This window comes from Lingula anatina, chromosome 9, assembly GCF_051362555.1.
Source record: "Lingula anatina isolate TDL-2025a chromosome 9, LinAna3.0, whole genome shotgun sequence".
Taxonomy (NCBI): domain Eukaryota; kingdom Metazoa; phylum Brachiopoda; class Lingulata; order Lingulida; family Lingulidae; genus Lingula; species Lingula anatina.
The window spans coordinates 10317479-10333032 of NC_141775.1; the positions used below are offsets into that span (position 1 = coordinate 10317479).

Below are 15554 nucleotides of genomic sequence, written 5' to 3' on the forward strand. Positions count from 1 at the left end.
TCTTTGATCAGTCCACCATTTTAGACTGTCTTCTGACAGAAAAAAATAGTTACCGTCAATGTTAACTTGAAAATCTGACTGTCTTCCGGAAGACCTAGAAGACAGCCTCAATCCCCCCTGATTATACAAACACAGTTCTCATCAGTTTTCTAAATCTTATCTTCCCACAATCATGCTTTTGTTACCGTCCACAAACTCACTTCACAGTACAAGCTACGCGGTCACTAAGAGTAGTTTGCTGAGATTGAAAGTGGCCTTCAGGACAGGGCATACAGCTGGAAGATGATGGGTCACCTGGATTGCAGGGTTCGGCTTGGGTCCCTGAAAGTTAAGATTGGAAAGTATACATGTATGCTAATAAAACCAATAGCAATTAACATTTTATTTACATATTCTGGTAGCTAATGGGGGTAGTGCTTGACATTACTAGCGTGATAATGATAAGTGAAATTTCTATTCTTCGTAAAATGTGCAGGATATGTCAGCAGCAGGTGTGATATAATACTAGTAGGCATACTGGACATGTCTGATACTATGCCAGGCAGGGGTGGATCCAGAGATATAATCTGACAGGTTTCCAAATTATTTTTGTTGATCCATCCACCATCTTTGACCATCTTTCGACAAAAAAAATTAGATACCGGTCAATGTAAACTTGAAAATCTGACAGTCTTTCGGAAGACCCAGGAGACGGGCCTGAATCCGCCCTTGCCAGGTGTGTCAATTTTTTGACAAATTAACAAGGAAAAAAGGCTGGATTTTCATACAACCTCCTAATCTGTCTATTACGCACACATAAAAACACACAACCATACGTACAGAAACAGAGAAAGGGAGAGATTGAATTTGAAATTAGGAAAGAGAGAGATAGCTAGAAAACAAAGTCCTACTAGTACCTGGTGGACAAGTTATGTCCATACAGCATACTGGCTGACTGCTGCCAGGTGGTAAAATCTCTGTTTGACCAACCCCACACTGAAGACCACCAACATTGATTATCTGACCGGAGATAAAAATGAGGAAAAGCGTTTCCTTCCATGAAATTCCGAGTACCTGAAAATTGCCAAAAGAATTGCAGATGTAATGTGAGCCCAGTTGACTTGATTCCATATGGAATAGTTTATAATAGCTTTCCTAGCAACAATTTATGTTAGTTCTTTTCAACTCCTGATTTACAGCTGGTGAACAATTAACTAATTTCACATAAACTGTAAGTCCTGCCATGGCAATGAGAACCCCATTACTGTTCATGACTGTATAAAAGTCCCATTCTAAAAATAGGTTCCTAAAAATGGCCTTTGCCTTACGTAGGTACGCACTCACGGACAAGCGAGAATGCAGAATTCGACCCCTCATTTCCTGTAAAGGCTTATAGCACAGTTTTAAATCAAATTAAAATTTATGCAACGTTATTACTAATGATGAGCGAAAAGCATTACTGAGTACTCATGCCTCTTTGATGCCCCCTCATTGCGGTAGGTGTGTAAGATAAATGTGTTAAGAATTAGATTTCACCTTTCACAACTTTAGTCTCCTTCTCTCTCAGTCCATGTTTATGGTTGAAATAATATCTACCTGGTGGATAGTCTGCATAATTTACAAATATAATGAGTTGAATGACGATGCAATTTAAACAAAATACCAAACATACGTTTGTCCAGTTTTCTTCTTTCCGATGTTTCCTTACATTTTAGAACTGTTTCACAATAATACCGAAAACATATAGAAATATAACAAACAGTCGAACAAAGTAAATTTCAATCTCTTATTTCAAACAAATTTCAGTTTTTATAAGTTTTCGACCGAAGACCCGCATTAAACAACTCTCGGTCGTTCTATTGGGTATTTTTTAAATTGGGTCAAGGCCACTATTCAGGGTTATGGATGACTACATGGAGCAATTATTACTGTTATCGATGTCCTGTAAGCGAGATTGGACTGATAAGATTTACGCTTCACACCACCAAATACTTCACGATGCTTTAATGTTTTACTAACAACGCAGGTAGGTTTATCAGATCGTAAAAAAAGGTCATTTTTACCGTTCATCAAAACAGGTGTCCGTACGCCGTCTTAAATAGCTGTGAGTTTAGCATAGTGTGCGTCATGATTTATTTACAAAAATACTTCAGCCCCTTGTTTTTGTGTTTACGGACCATTTAGAAGAAGGAATGAGATATAGTGAATACATTTCATTTTATTTTTATTTTTTATTCTGGACCTTTGAAAATACTAGGAGTCACATTGGATACCTAGGAAGTTTTTGAGAGAGTTGCCCTAGTATTTCTGGGATGGCTTCAATTTAAGCCTTTGCATTGCACATAAATGCAAATAATATATTTTGTGTTGTTGTTTTTGGTGGCTTGGATTCGTATTAATGTTACAAATAATCAACAGAACGACTTCCTGTAGTTAAAGTACATGTAATAATTATTACCAGTGAATGTGATGTTTAAGAGGATGCAAGTTATGTATATACAGTGTATGGACAACTAACAGGAAGGAAACCATTTAGATAAAGTACCTGATGACAAATCGAAATTGATCACCTGAATGTAGTATACGATGAGGAGTGCTTTCAGTCCTTTCATTAGACAATTACACATACTGTAAAACACCTGTAAATGATGATAAATGCAGTAATTGGTTCATCCATATACAGCATTTCCCCCAGAGGTGAGCACTGCATGGTCTCAGTGAAAACATACCTGAGGATCATACCTGCCTTTTACCAGGGCCACATTGAGATTTTATTTCACTTACTGGTATATATTTACACATATATCTCTGCATGGTTTATTCTGTGTACATTTTTTGTACCTGGAGAAAATTACTAGAAGGGTTTCAAATGCCTCCCCCCCCCCCCCCCCCCTCAAAAAAATTATAATAATGAAAATATAACAGAATGGCCCATTGTTTTACCAAACTTGTATGGATAGAGACAGACAAATATGCATGAAGTAAGATTCTTTCTCCTTTTCTTGTTATAAATCCAGCATGATCCAAAGGCTGTAGGGATATCAAAATCATGACAAAAGTCATTCAGGGGGTAGGATATTTTCTTTTCTATTTTATAATATATTATATAGTACTTTATCCTTCATTGACTGAGCTGGCCTTGGGTTTGACAGCCTCTAAAGACTCACCTGTACAGCCAGAAACATCTGGTTAGTTTTAATTGATGCTTAATAAGGGTATAAACTAGAGAGGTTGAGGGGAGAGAGGGAGGGAAGGAGGGCAATCATCATTCTTTTTGAACTGTGGATGGTAGAGAAATAGAGGAGGGTCATTGTAAGGGTTAAAACTACTAGCATAGATTAAGGAGAAAATGCTGGGTAAAGTCAGACATAGGGAAACTGCCTGCCCGGCCATGACTACTTGAAATACCACAGCACCTGCCAGATTTTTAGTTAATATTGCAGGTTCTCTTAACTAACAAAGTTAATGTAAACAGTCACAAAGTTTATGGAAAAATACAATGCATAATAACGAATGACATGATGATGCAAACAGAGACTAACGAGGACCTGCAGATCTCTTGTAGGGCAGGTCCTCATGACTTTCAATGCCTCCACAAAGTTTTCACTATGTCTGGTAAATATTCTGAAATTCAGTTTATTATAGACTGACAGAGTACAACACAAGTCACAAATGAGTTTGAATGTGATTATAAATTCACTTAGTATGCCTTTTTTGCTTGACAACTGTTTCGTGCAGCTACTAATAAGTACATTACTGAGATGTGATAAGTCGTTGTAATACAGTAGCTGCATGAAACATTTGTGAAGCAAAGAAAAAAAATCCAGTACTTGTAATTTGACTAAAAACAGTGTCAGTCTTATACTGTAAATGCGATATGGTTCTGACAGCTGATTTTGTCATTGTCTGGAGTTGACAACAAGGGGAGAATAAGCTTCTTTGTTCAGGGTCTAAATATTTATGTCCGTATATCGTGTAACACATATCAAGAGCAAGCATTCTCTTTTAAACACGTTTTTGCTTTGTTTTGGTGAATGCTGAGCCATTGATCTGGGTATTCTGAACATTTCACTGTCTGCTATTGCATTTAAAGTTGTTAACATGGGCCTAGTTAAAAAAAGTACAGTAATTAAATTATGAGGATGGAGCTGGATTTCCTGCTCCCCCCCCCCCCCCAAAAAAAAAAAAAAAAAGGAAAAAAAAACTGTTGTTAGATAGCCTTAATACAACCCTGGTGTGTTTTCTCAAAATAACTGTTGACCAAAAATTGGTCCGAACTTTAACTTTAGACCAAACATTTCAGTCCAATTTATTTTTGCATAAAAAATTATAGTAAAATTGTGATAGTAAATTATTTTATAAAATAGATATTTTTTTAGCTAGGCATTTCCTTCTTTTTGTAAACAGGCACTTTGAACATTCATTTAAGTCTTAAAGTTGGGACCAACCTTCGATCTAAAACTATTTTGTGAATTGGGTCCCTGCTGTCTGTGTCTGCCCTTGGTTTCTCATGTGTAAGACAGAGCATGAGGAGATGTAGTATTAATGATATATAGGCTAATGACGCCCCTTGGGTTCTCTATCACATCTGGTAGCAATCTTAGTCATTGGGCATGTTCACTCAGGACACAGATGGATCGTTCTTTGTATTGATTCTGAATATTATTGGTTCTACTACATTTTTATGAAAGGCTAATATGACCTAACAATTATATACACTAACAATGATAAGGTATGCCAAATGTTCTTTGAAGGTGGTAATCAGACCCTTAGACATGTTATAAAATTATTGTACTTATTGCGTTCCTGTGAGGTGTACTTAGCAGTTTGTGTCCAATATGCTTTGGGTTATAAATACTTGAAACTTTTGAAATCAGAAGTATTTGAGTGAATCATCTTTATAATTAGTAAAATGGTTCAATTGTGTGATGTTTAGATCAAAAGTACAGATGATATTTAGTAGTGTCTGGGGTAGCGCTAGCAATTTTTTTTGCTTAGCCAAATCACCAATTTTTTTTGTCAATTTGTTATCAAAATGGTTATAATTTGACTAAAACAAGTCAAATTAGGCCCTTTTTCTTTAGCCACTTTAAGTCAGTTTTAGCATTTGGCTAAATTGGAGAGTGTTAGCGCTACCCCAGAGTGTATATAGCTGAGAAGAGTGAAGGAAAATATTAAGTGGGGAGAAAGAGAGATCAATAAATTAATTAAATTGTTATGTAATATCAGTTTGGTTGTAGATTCAAATACTGGATCGTTTTTGGTTTGGTATGAATGCATCCTGAGGTATTGTTTATGTCTTCTTGCCCCAGTGCTCAAGATACTGAGGTCCTGGACTCTCTCTTTTTTTCTAGCATTTTTTTTTCTGCACAGTAGTAGTATAGTTAAATATTTACTAGTAAATATTTTGAACACTGTAGTATCACATTTTTAATTAACAGATTGATCTAATTAATTTTGGACAAATTTGATGGTCACATCGACTCACATGCTTATTTACATGACAGTTATTGTATTATAACATTTTTACCAAACACTGTTAGTGTTTTAATTGTTGGTTAAAAAAAGAAAAAAAAAACTTGCAAAATTGAAGAGGGGATTTGACATTAAGTGATAGTGTAGCTTTAGAGTTATGCATCTTTGGCTACATTATCAAGTGCAAAATTACTGTAAAATATTAGATTAATTAATGATTACAGAATGACAGCAAAATAAAAATTAAAAAATCGTAATAACAATGAAAGCAATAAACATTGTAAATATTATTCACAAAATGTAAAAGTATAATGGTATGGTATGATATAAAGAGACCATTAAATAGGAAGGCAATTCTAATGGAGTTAACACTGTTTACTAATTGCTAGTGTGAACGGCCTTTAGGTCTTTGTGTCTTTCTGTCTATTGATCATAAATTAGAGTTGGAGATGGGCCTCCATGGTGGGGGGGGGGGGGGGGGGGGCATACAGACATTTATTTTGTTATATTGGGGAAAAGTGAGTGCTGCTCATATTTAAGTGCTTGGGGGTAGGGGGTTGGTTTAGTTTGTGTATGAGTGACAGTCAATTTTAAATTGCATATTTCATTTACTATATATATATTCGTGTTCCATTTCTCTTTGCTTATCTCATGATAGGGCAACTGTCCGTTATCTATTTTGTTTATTTAAGCTGATAAAGCAAGCTTTAAAAACATATTGACTTTATAAATGTATGTTATACGACAGTCACTTTCCGTAGCTCTCTACTGATTTTTTATATACAGGTATGTACAGTATATAATACTAGTAATTTCAAAGAAATGTGTGGAATGAAAGGGAGGGGGGGTGGGGGGGGGGGGAGAGCTGGGCAGGTTAAGAACATAATGGGCTTTTCACCCAATACACCTTTCCAGAGGACTGTAAATCAAATATGTCAAGGAGAAAACAATGCAAGTATACAACATGTATAATATATTTAAAAGGAAATAAGTCAAGTCTGTTGTGTAATGATAAAGCCTTTAAATCTTTCATGTCTGTGCACTCTAGGCCTGTTTCACAAATGAAATTTGGATCGATTGTTGGTCTAAACATGAAGTCAAAAATTTGGTCGACTTTGAACCCAGGATGAATTTTGTCTTTTTGTAGCAAAAAATGATGTCACATCAGTTTAAGACCAATAGTCTTTCTGATCTACTAGTATTTGACTACTGTCAGAGTTATGAGTAAAACTTAGTGTAAAAGTTGGGACTGAGTTTCTGTCTAAAGTTATGTTGTGACCAACCCGGCTTGTTTTGTCATAACATCCATACATTTAGTACTGCGGCTATTCTATGAGGAAATGCATGCAAGAACAGATTAAATTTTCTTTCCTTTTGTTTATAATTTACAATACATCATTTAAAGGCATTATTTTTTCATTCATATTAGTATGATTGTCTCCTGAAATCCATTTACGGGGGTATGTATTTTGTACTTCAGGACACATAAGAATGGACATCATTGAAATTTTGAAGTTTATTTCAAGGTTGTTTATGATATGTTATTATCATGTATACATTCAGTACTGTGGGGCTGATAGTTTCAGTCACATCATTAAGTTATCTGTGTTCTGAATCTCAGGTGCACATGATACATGTATGGTAATTGTCCAATAAATTTGTACAACAGATAAATGTCCTCTTTCCAAAACTATCTTAGGCATAATTTCAACAAGTTTTATTAGAAAAATCAGAAAATATTCTGAACATAGACACCACAGAGTTGTGGGAACCTACATATTATGAAAATTGATCTGATAACATCTTTGGAAATATTAGGGTGTGTGAAATTTATGATGCACTACAGCATATCATCTCTCTCATCAGGAAGTATGTCAGAGGCGTCCAGTCACCCGTCCACACCTCCTCACTCCAGGCTGCGCTCTCGACGCAAGAACTACCAGTACGTCTCCCACTCCATACGCACCAAAAACGTCTACCACGGAAAGCGCGCCAGTCCCATGTCTCCGCCTGGTCATGTGACCTCTCCATCTCCAGGGGGATCCAAACCAGCGCTGAAACCAAAACCAGGGAGAGTTAGTAATACGGTGGAGGGGATGGAGTTTAAGTTTGACCCTGTGTTTATTGCTAAGCTGAACCAAGCAGGACTTGGTAATAGAGGAAATAAAAGGAATAGCAGGCCTCCTATCAGTCCCAAACCAAGGTATGGTAAAACTTTTTGTAAAAAAAAATAATAATAATACTGATAATTATTTTATTTGTTTATTTATTTTGCTTCTCGTTACTGGCAAAAAGGATACAGGGCTTTAGGCGATATTGTGTAAGGAAGGGGCAAAACATTTTTTGGCCAATTCTGACCCTCCACCTCACCCAGTACAAACAAACAAACAAACACAAAACAAAAAAAAAAAAAAACATAGCAGAGGTATATGAACTTCAGAAGTAAGGTAATGTGGGTCTCATTGTTATCAATGTTATCAATAATGTGGAGCTTAAGGGTGTAGGACGGACACTTAATTTGCCTTTTAAAAAGTGATGGATGGGTGGGGGGATAAGATATTCTTGGCTTTTGGATGAAATGATTGAAAATTAAAGCAATGGCTTTTTCCTGGTATGCTCCCCTGACTTTTTATATATTGCACAATGAAGTAAATATCAGGGGCATGCAGATTTAGATAAAAATACAATGCACAGACACACACTTTGTAACCTATAAAAATTACATGTGACAATGCACTGACACTGTTATCTAATATTTTGTTTTTATCAAGTGCTCCCAGTACTTCATTGCCATGCATAACAAGACTGAATATTTATCTATAGGTTGTGATTGTATAAGCTCTGAAAGATAATTGAAAAGAGTGTTATATTGCATGCTACTTTGTAAAGCTACTGCTTGAATTTATATCCTTTTTGTATTGGGATGAGTTTTTCTTTTTTTTTTTTTTTTAATTCTGTAATAGGTTATATTTACAGAATTTTGTTCACAAAAACATCTTCACAAAAGAAGGAGAAAAAAATAAGTAGATCATTTTATATGTATCACTAAATTTAAACGTTTTTTTCCTTTCTAAAAGGAAACAATTTGATCCTTCACGCTTTCATGATGCAGTGCACTGGATACCAACAAACATTTGATCAGTGACTCTTTGCAGTGACATGTTTTTGTATTCAGCCAGTACTTTGAGCCCTGATATTAATTCTCATTTCAGGTTACTCACTGATAACAAATCTAACAATGCACAGGCAGATGGTGAAAAAAGATGCAGCATTACAGAGATTAAAGAAATGTTTGAGGGAGACTCTGCCAGGAGTTCGCTGGAAAGAATAAAGGAACAATTTGAGAGCAGGACCGCAGTAAACACTAAGAGCTCTGCAGCAAATCAAGGGATCTCTAATAGGTCCAGTGCTGGTCCCAAGCCTTCAGTTAGAAGAGGAAAAGTGGCATCGAAATCTTCTGACCCTGAAAAACCGAGGATAACGTCACCAGTGTCAGAGTTTAAAAATAAATTTCAAATGGCTTCTGTGTCAAATCAAGCACAACAAATCGTGAAATCTGCAGGTTCAGGTGATCAGGTTGGAGCTGTGTCAAATTCTACTGACTTCCACACTACACACAAGGAAGAAACACACGATTCGTTTTCTGGCATGAAAAGGGTTCCTGTTGCAAAGCCCAGGAACTCACTGCACAAGAAAGAGCCCTTAACTCAGGCAAAACTAAATATATCTCTAGATCCCAAGCTTGTTCAAAAATTTCAGAGTCAGGAAAGTAAAAGCAGCGCTGCAGCAGTGAGAGAAAAACCCATTTTAAGACCTAAGCCAAATGGAAATGACATCAAAGCAAGAATAAGTGATTTTTCAAGGAATAGTTCTGACAGTTCAGGAGCTTCTAATACTCAGAAAAACTCTTTGACAGATATGGGATATTGTTCTAGAAATCCTACAGTAAGCCAAGTTAGTCAGCTTAAAGAACAGTTTCTTCAGGGTGCTGCTCAAAAGCCTAACATTCCTACAAAAACTAATAACATCATGTCTAAAAACAGTGGCATCACAACCAAAAACGGTGACATCACGACCAGAAACAGTGACATCACAACCAAAAACTGTGACATCACAGCTCCACCTAGTCACCAACATTCCAGCCACTCACAAGACAAATCAAAAACAACCACTCAACCAGCAAAGGAGAGCCAGAGAGACGGTGATAATAAAAGAGAATCCAAAACATTCCATGTGTTGCCAAAACCACACCAAGTGAATAGATCTCCCAGAGACAATAGCTATGCCTATGACGATGTGGTGTTGACATTCCCCACGAGGTCCAATCCTGAGGAGGTACAGTCCAGGAATGGGAGGTTACCCTTCACCATGGATAGAGAAAGGGCAGACAGTTGGTCAAGTGCATGTTCAGATGATGGACGGCCCTTCACAGCCACCTTTGCCCCAGGAGGAAAGGACAGCGGTGAGTATTATTATTGTATGTTTCATCATGTAGACTTGGACTGCGTTCCCATAGATTAGATCGACCTACTTTAGATTGACCTAACTCCCTGGGGGTTCACGCTAAATAGCTGTCAGCCGGGCGGACACGAAAGTTAATTATCCCCTTACAGCTTGTAGTAGGCGGGACGGACATTTAAGTCGGATTATCTGAAAGTAATCTTGTGAGACTCCCCGCAGGGATAGATCGATCTAAAATCTATGGGAATAGAGCCTTGGACTTTTTCTCATAAGCTAATCATACTAGCTGAATGGATCTCTCTCTGCTGGGCTTCTCGCTTTCAGTGTAATAATCCTAATTGTCTGGCAGGTCATCTTGAATATGTAGGGGTAATTGACTAGCGTTAATTACCCCCAGCAGCTTGAGAAGGCCTTTAAGCCACTTACATTGAATGCAGATTAGTGAGAATCCCCGGAGAGTTTTAGCAATCCAGGTAGTAAGATTGGTTTATGGGAACACTCCCTTGTAGCGAGCATTAATATCAGGTTGTAGCATTATTGTTTGAAGGTTAGAATACTTCCTAGAGCCAATAATGATATTGAGCAGTCTTGTATCCTTTATTATTACTTGTCTTATATTGGATATTCGAATATCTTAATTTATTTTTTAAGGATCAGACAATCAGTCCCAAGAAGCAGATGAAGGTTGGATTGATGAGGAGGTCATTGAAGAGAATACAACCATGCATATACTGCCTGTCACAAGGTAAGTTTATGCCCACTGTATTCAATGTGACAGTGTGTTAGGCATGCTATTGTGACAGATGTGACAGTGTGTTAGATGTGACAGTGTGTTAGATGTGACAGTGTGTTAAGCATGCTATTGTGACAGTGTGTTAGGTGTGACAGTGTGTAAGCATGCTAGTGTGTTAGATATGAGTGTGTTTTGTGTGACATTTTTTCGAGGTGTGAAAATGTGTTAGGCATGTTTGGACAGTTTTTACCTTCTACAGCTTCCTAATGGAACACATTCATGAAAAACCAAGGTTCAAAATTAGTGGAATATGAAATATCAAATTCATGACTCAAGGTTTTCTTGTTTCCCCCTCTGCATCATTCTTAATCGATAAATTTCTGCAGAATTTAACCATAATTTCCACACTTTTCATTTACTAGTACCACATAGGTCTTTGGAATGCCTGCACATAGCTATTATACTGAATGTTTTTCTTTTGGAGATGATTTGTTTCTTATGCTGAATCAAGTAGCTATTTCCAGATGACTCACTGTGATTATATATATACCACACAAAGGGCATTTACAGCAACCTGTGTTATTTTCATGGTTTAAACATGTAGGAAAACACACTTTGTAGTGTCATAAGTCGGGTTCATATTGAAGCTAGGCCCATTCTTCTCTCTACAATGCCTTGAATGTGGGCTGTACTGTCCAAGCAATGGTCTATAGATAGATCTGTGCACCAGGATCTTTTAATTATTTAAATTTTGTCTAGAGCATTGGTGTGATTAGGCTAAGCATGTTGCCCTCAATGTTTATAATTAGAAGAAACAGCAGTCGGGTTCACATTGAAAATAGGCTGATTCTCCCTGGGAAGTATCCATCACAATGTTACATTTGTTTGATACCCTACAGTAGGTATCTGTGACCTTAATCACTATCTCTGTGATTTGTTTGATTAAGCTAAGTTCACAACTAAGGTTGCCGGTAAATATTTCATTTTTTTTTCTACTTCATCTTTTTGAGGGATATATATGCCATGGGTATAGTTAGGTGATCTGTCTATAAAGAGCTTAGTTTAGTAATCTGATGATCCACAAAAGGTAATGAGATGGGACGTTCTGTTTTCAATGTGAACACTTACTAGTACTACTTAAGATAGTATCTACTCCAAAGGGTTGATATCCTGCTCTATTTTAACTGAATGTGGTTTTTATTCCTGTTTTAAATGTTTTTTACATGTCATCAATGCTAAGCATGTGGTTAAGACATCTCCGCCTCGTCAATAATACAACTCACTTTTAAGTGCCCTGTTTCTTAAAGGTGAATTTCTATTCCGAAAAGTAAAGTACAGTTGTGAAGATGACATTTCATACCCCCTTTCCCACTGCACCTTTTGTTATGATGTTGAAACTTGGCTAGGCATATATATTTTGTATAATATATTGTCTGTGATTTCTTTGTCTATGGATGAGAAAGACTTCCTTTACCTCACAGACAAAGCTCCTAATCTTTAAATATAGGAAGTTTTTGACTCATTTATATGATATAGCTCATCTCTCATATCAAGATAAACTTTTAAGAATGAAAGCAAATGCCCCCCCCCCCCCCAAAAAAAAAAAAATCAAATGGAACCATATTTTCTTTCCCTTATCTCAACCAGATAATATTTTTTAAAACAAAGGGCTACATTTGCCCAACATTTGCCAGTTCATGCTGATGACAGTACTAGTAGTGTAAAATACGCCAGTCTGTGTTGACAGTGAGTCATATGGAAGAAGTAGACTCTCATCTCATCATCACTCTGTGACACCGACCTGTTCTGGCCATAAATCTTGTCGCCAATAATATAAGTGTCCCACTGATAAATTATAGTGGGGTTATCTAATTTGTAGTTTTTAAGAAAGGAAATAAATAATGGGGTTATCTAACGGTCATTTTATAAGGAAGGGCGAGAAGTGGGATAAATAACAGTGGAGTGGTAATCTTGTCTCTTGACTGGGCTGAGACACTATAATTTTCATGCAGTTGTATTAACTTACCTTGTGTTTATTTTGTATACAAGTGGTTATGCTGTATTTGTGTGTTGTTTACATATTAAACAGTATGCTTTTTGGGTGAGATGCTGGTTTAACTGTTTTGTATACCTAGCATAAATTGGAATTCTTTCTTCCTTTGTGTATGTTGGTATTTTTTAAAAAGGCTTGACTGCTTGTTTGTCTGTGTGCTTGTGTTTTAGTGTGGTTTGTGTTACTTTCATGTTTAATATGTGTGTATGTGTTGTGCCATTTATATTCAATTTCAATTCAATTTATTTATGTACTGGTACATAGATTATCATGACCTTGTACAATATAATATTTTACTAATGACAATACAGCTGGTGTGTATATGCATGGTTTATATGGGTGCATTTGTGATTGAGTGTGCATCAAGTTGAACATAATAGTTCTTGGATTGATGCATTTTGCTTATCCATGTTTTGTGCCAAAACACATTTGACTATATTTGTATTTGCACCACTGAAATATTCATATTTTACCAGGAAAAAGAAATCAACCACCCTAAGAAGGCGTGTCTTGAAACAGCTCCATCTACAGTTCGAAAATATCAACCAGAGGCAAGCAGTCTTATGAGTGCTGTGAATGCTTTCTTTAACTTTTAATCATGATAGTTGCATTTAGATACGTTGTCACCTTTCTTTCAATCTTTTCAGCCTTGACAGTCACATTCCTGAGCACATCTGTCAACTAATCACTTTTTTTTACTGGCAATGCCTAAAAGAAAGTATTCTCAGCTATTAGAGTTTTGCCAAATATCTTGAGTATTAGTAAGCTGGTGGATTACATAACATCTGGGTGGTGTAAAATTGTCATAAGCATAAATTATGTGTTGAATCACTTCTCTGCATGACAAATGTTGTTGCTGAATTTAGCTTATTAAAATTGAAAAACAATATAAAATGCAGTTTAAAAAATGAAATTTGGCCCAGCACTGTTATTACTGATACTTACCCGGTACTTCATTTATTGTAGCAAACATTTCAAATGAACAGTTGGATATTTTTCATTGACATTAAAGCCTGATATTTTTTTCGAATGAAGAAGACTGACTGTTCTCCCATTATAAAAAAATTCCTGTGAACAAAGGATATACTACACTATTTCTATGTCACAATTTACATAATCAAGAATTATGAAATTTAGAACTTCATTTATATTTGAACATTACATAAAGTCTCTCTGGAAATAATTTGATAGTAAGGCTGCAGAGAACATTTTTCCTGAATATTTTCTCTTTTATTATATCTCCACCAGATGTGTTGCTGCCACCCTGGTTTCACCATAATAGATAGAGCAGCTTTAGCCTGCTTGTTGGTCCAAAACCTCTAGAGTGAAAAAAAAATGATGTACTTCAATTTTTTTTTACTTCCATAGTATAGCTCACTAGTTGCTTTAAGACATTAGTCCTGCTTTATCTTCATGGGCTTCTGCTGAATCTTACAAAGTCAAAGTAAACCAGAAATTTTGGTTTAAAAATAAAATTTAGAAACAAGCTAGCTAGTAGTAGATGCTGATCACTTGTAGCTGAGAACACTTCAGAGTCTTGTTATTTTTCAGTTTTCCCCTGTACATATACAGCTGTATATATAAAGTTTCTTTAATATCACTTCTAACTACTACTTTCTCTCATCATAAGATACCATCTATGAGCTAATTTTTTGGACATCTCTAATAATTGTTACTACTGACATTATTATGCTCACACAAAAACTGATGAATTATGATATTCAAAACATTTGAATACCATAATCAATTGGGATCGATGAAACTGAAATAAATAAGTAGAAAGTGTTATCATTATAATTAGAATCATATAATAATGTTTTTCATGTTGGAAATAACATTGTTTGAGTATCTGAAGATTGAGGATGTCGGCAGTATGAAATATAAGGGTGGTGTTTGAAGTCTATGAGAAATATAATAACTGTGTATCCATTTTAACAACCATATGTCACGCAGTGTCATTATCTGAGATATTCCTTTGATAAAATACACTTGAGGGATTTCATGCCCTAATTCTAATCTGATGAAGTACTACACTTAGTCATCTACTCATTCACAGTATCTTTACATATTTAAATGTTTTGTATGCCTAACTCCTTATTTTACCACTGATCAAATGAAATGTAAAACTATTATATTCATATTCTCACTTAAATAATATTAAACTTTTTTATGGAATTCATACTTTTTAATCTGATTCAAAAAAGCAATGAGCAACCCCCCCCCCCCCAAAAAAAAAAAAGAAAAAAAAAACTAGAGGTGACTGTGGCAGTAGCAGTTTTATACTATGTTAGCACATTAACAGATTCTTGTCTCTCTTAACCTCATCAGACTATTACACATCCCACAGTGATGTTGTCATCAGGCTGAGACACATAGCTAGAGGGGGACACTTAGAGTGCACTCAGCTCACACGAAATACATCTATAATGAAAAAATAATTCCGTTCACAGCGAAACTTGTGCTAGGTAGCTAGAACCAACTCTCCGGGAACACCTGCTGAATACAATCAGATTAACAGATTAGCATGCCTCCTTATGTTTTACTCGTTATCACCAGCTTTTCGGTATTCTACTCAATGACAGAAGGCATGTTAATCTGATAACCTTCAGCAAGAGTCCCCACAGACTTAATTTGAAATTCCTAGTATGATAGTTTCATTGTGAACACAGCCTAAGTTGGTTCTGATGCGAACACATCTTGAGTATTTCTGCAGTAAAAACTGTCATGTCACCAACTGATACCAAAATACCTCTCGTGCAGACATTTGTCCTTATTATAGGCTATTTAATCTATAATTCATAACAGTTTTAAAGAAATACTGCTGAAGGCAGGGGATGTGTGAAATACATTTAG

At 36.0% G+C, this 15554-nt stretch overlaps 2 protein-coding genes across 9 annotated transcripts in view; one reads left to right on the forward strand and one right to left on the reverse strand.

Moving 5' to 3' along the window:
- Window positions 1-191: 191 nt before the first annotated feature.
- Window positions 192-1823, reverse strand: LOC106162268 (uncharacterized). 4 transcript variants are annotated; one of them, XR_015331004.1, is made up of 3 exons: window positions 1652-1823; window positions 897-1053; window positions 192-321 (listed from the first exon to the last, which is right to left on the reverse strand). XR_015331004.1 is itself a non-coding variant. In XM_086995058.1 (3 exons), exons 1-3 carry the CDS (start codon window positions 1354-1356, stop codon window positions 197-199), a joined length of 315 nt encoding a protein of 104 aa, XP_086851184.1. In that variant the 5' UTR covers window positions 1357-1459; the 3' UTR covers window positions 192-196. The 4 variants fall into 4 exon arrangements, 1 of the variants encoding a protein (XP_086851184.1); XR_015331003.1 differs by having other exon boundaries at window positions 1516-1816; XR_015331005.1 differs by lacking the exon at window positions 1652-1823 and adding an exon at window positions 1440-1481.
- A 25-nt stretch (window positions 1824-1848) lies between these two features.
- Window positions 1849-15554, forward strand: part of LOC106178290 (uncharacterized) — a 29392-nt gene continuing 15686 nt past the window's right edge. For 4 of the 5 annotated variants that reach the window (XM_086995053.1, XM_086995055.1, XM_086995054.1 and 1 more), the window contains exons 1-5: window positions 1849-2005; window positions 7321-7657; window positions 8667-9916; window positions 10567-10660; window positions 13178-13252. In XM_086995053.1, the coding sequence (XP_086851179.1) occupies window positions 7326-7657; window positions 8667-9916; window positions 10567-10660; window positions 13178-13252 (1751 nt within the window). In that variant the 5' untranslated portion in view covers window positions 1849-2005; window positions 7321-7325. The remainder of the gene's footprint in view (window positions 2006-7320; window positions 7658-8666; window positions 9917-10566; window positions 10661-13177; window positions 13253-15554) is intronic. The other variant, XM_086995056.1, reaches the window with a different exon arrangement.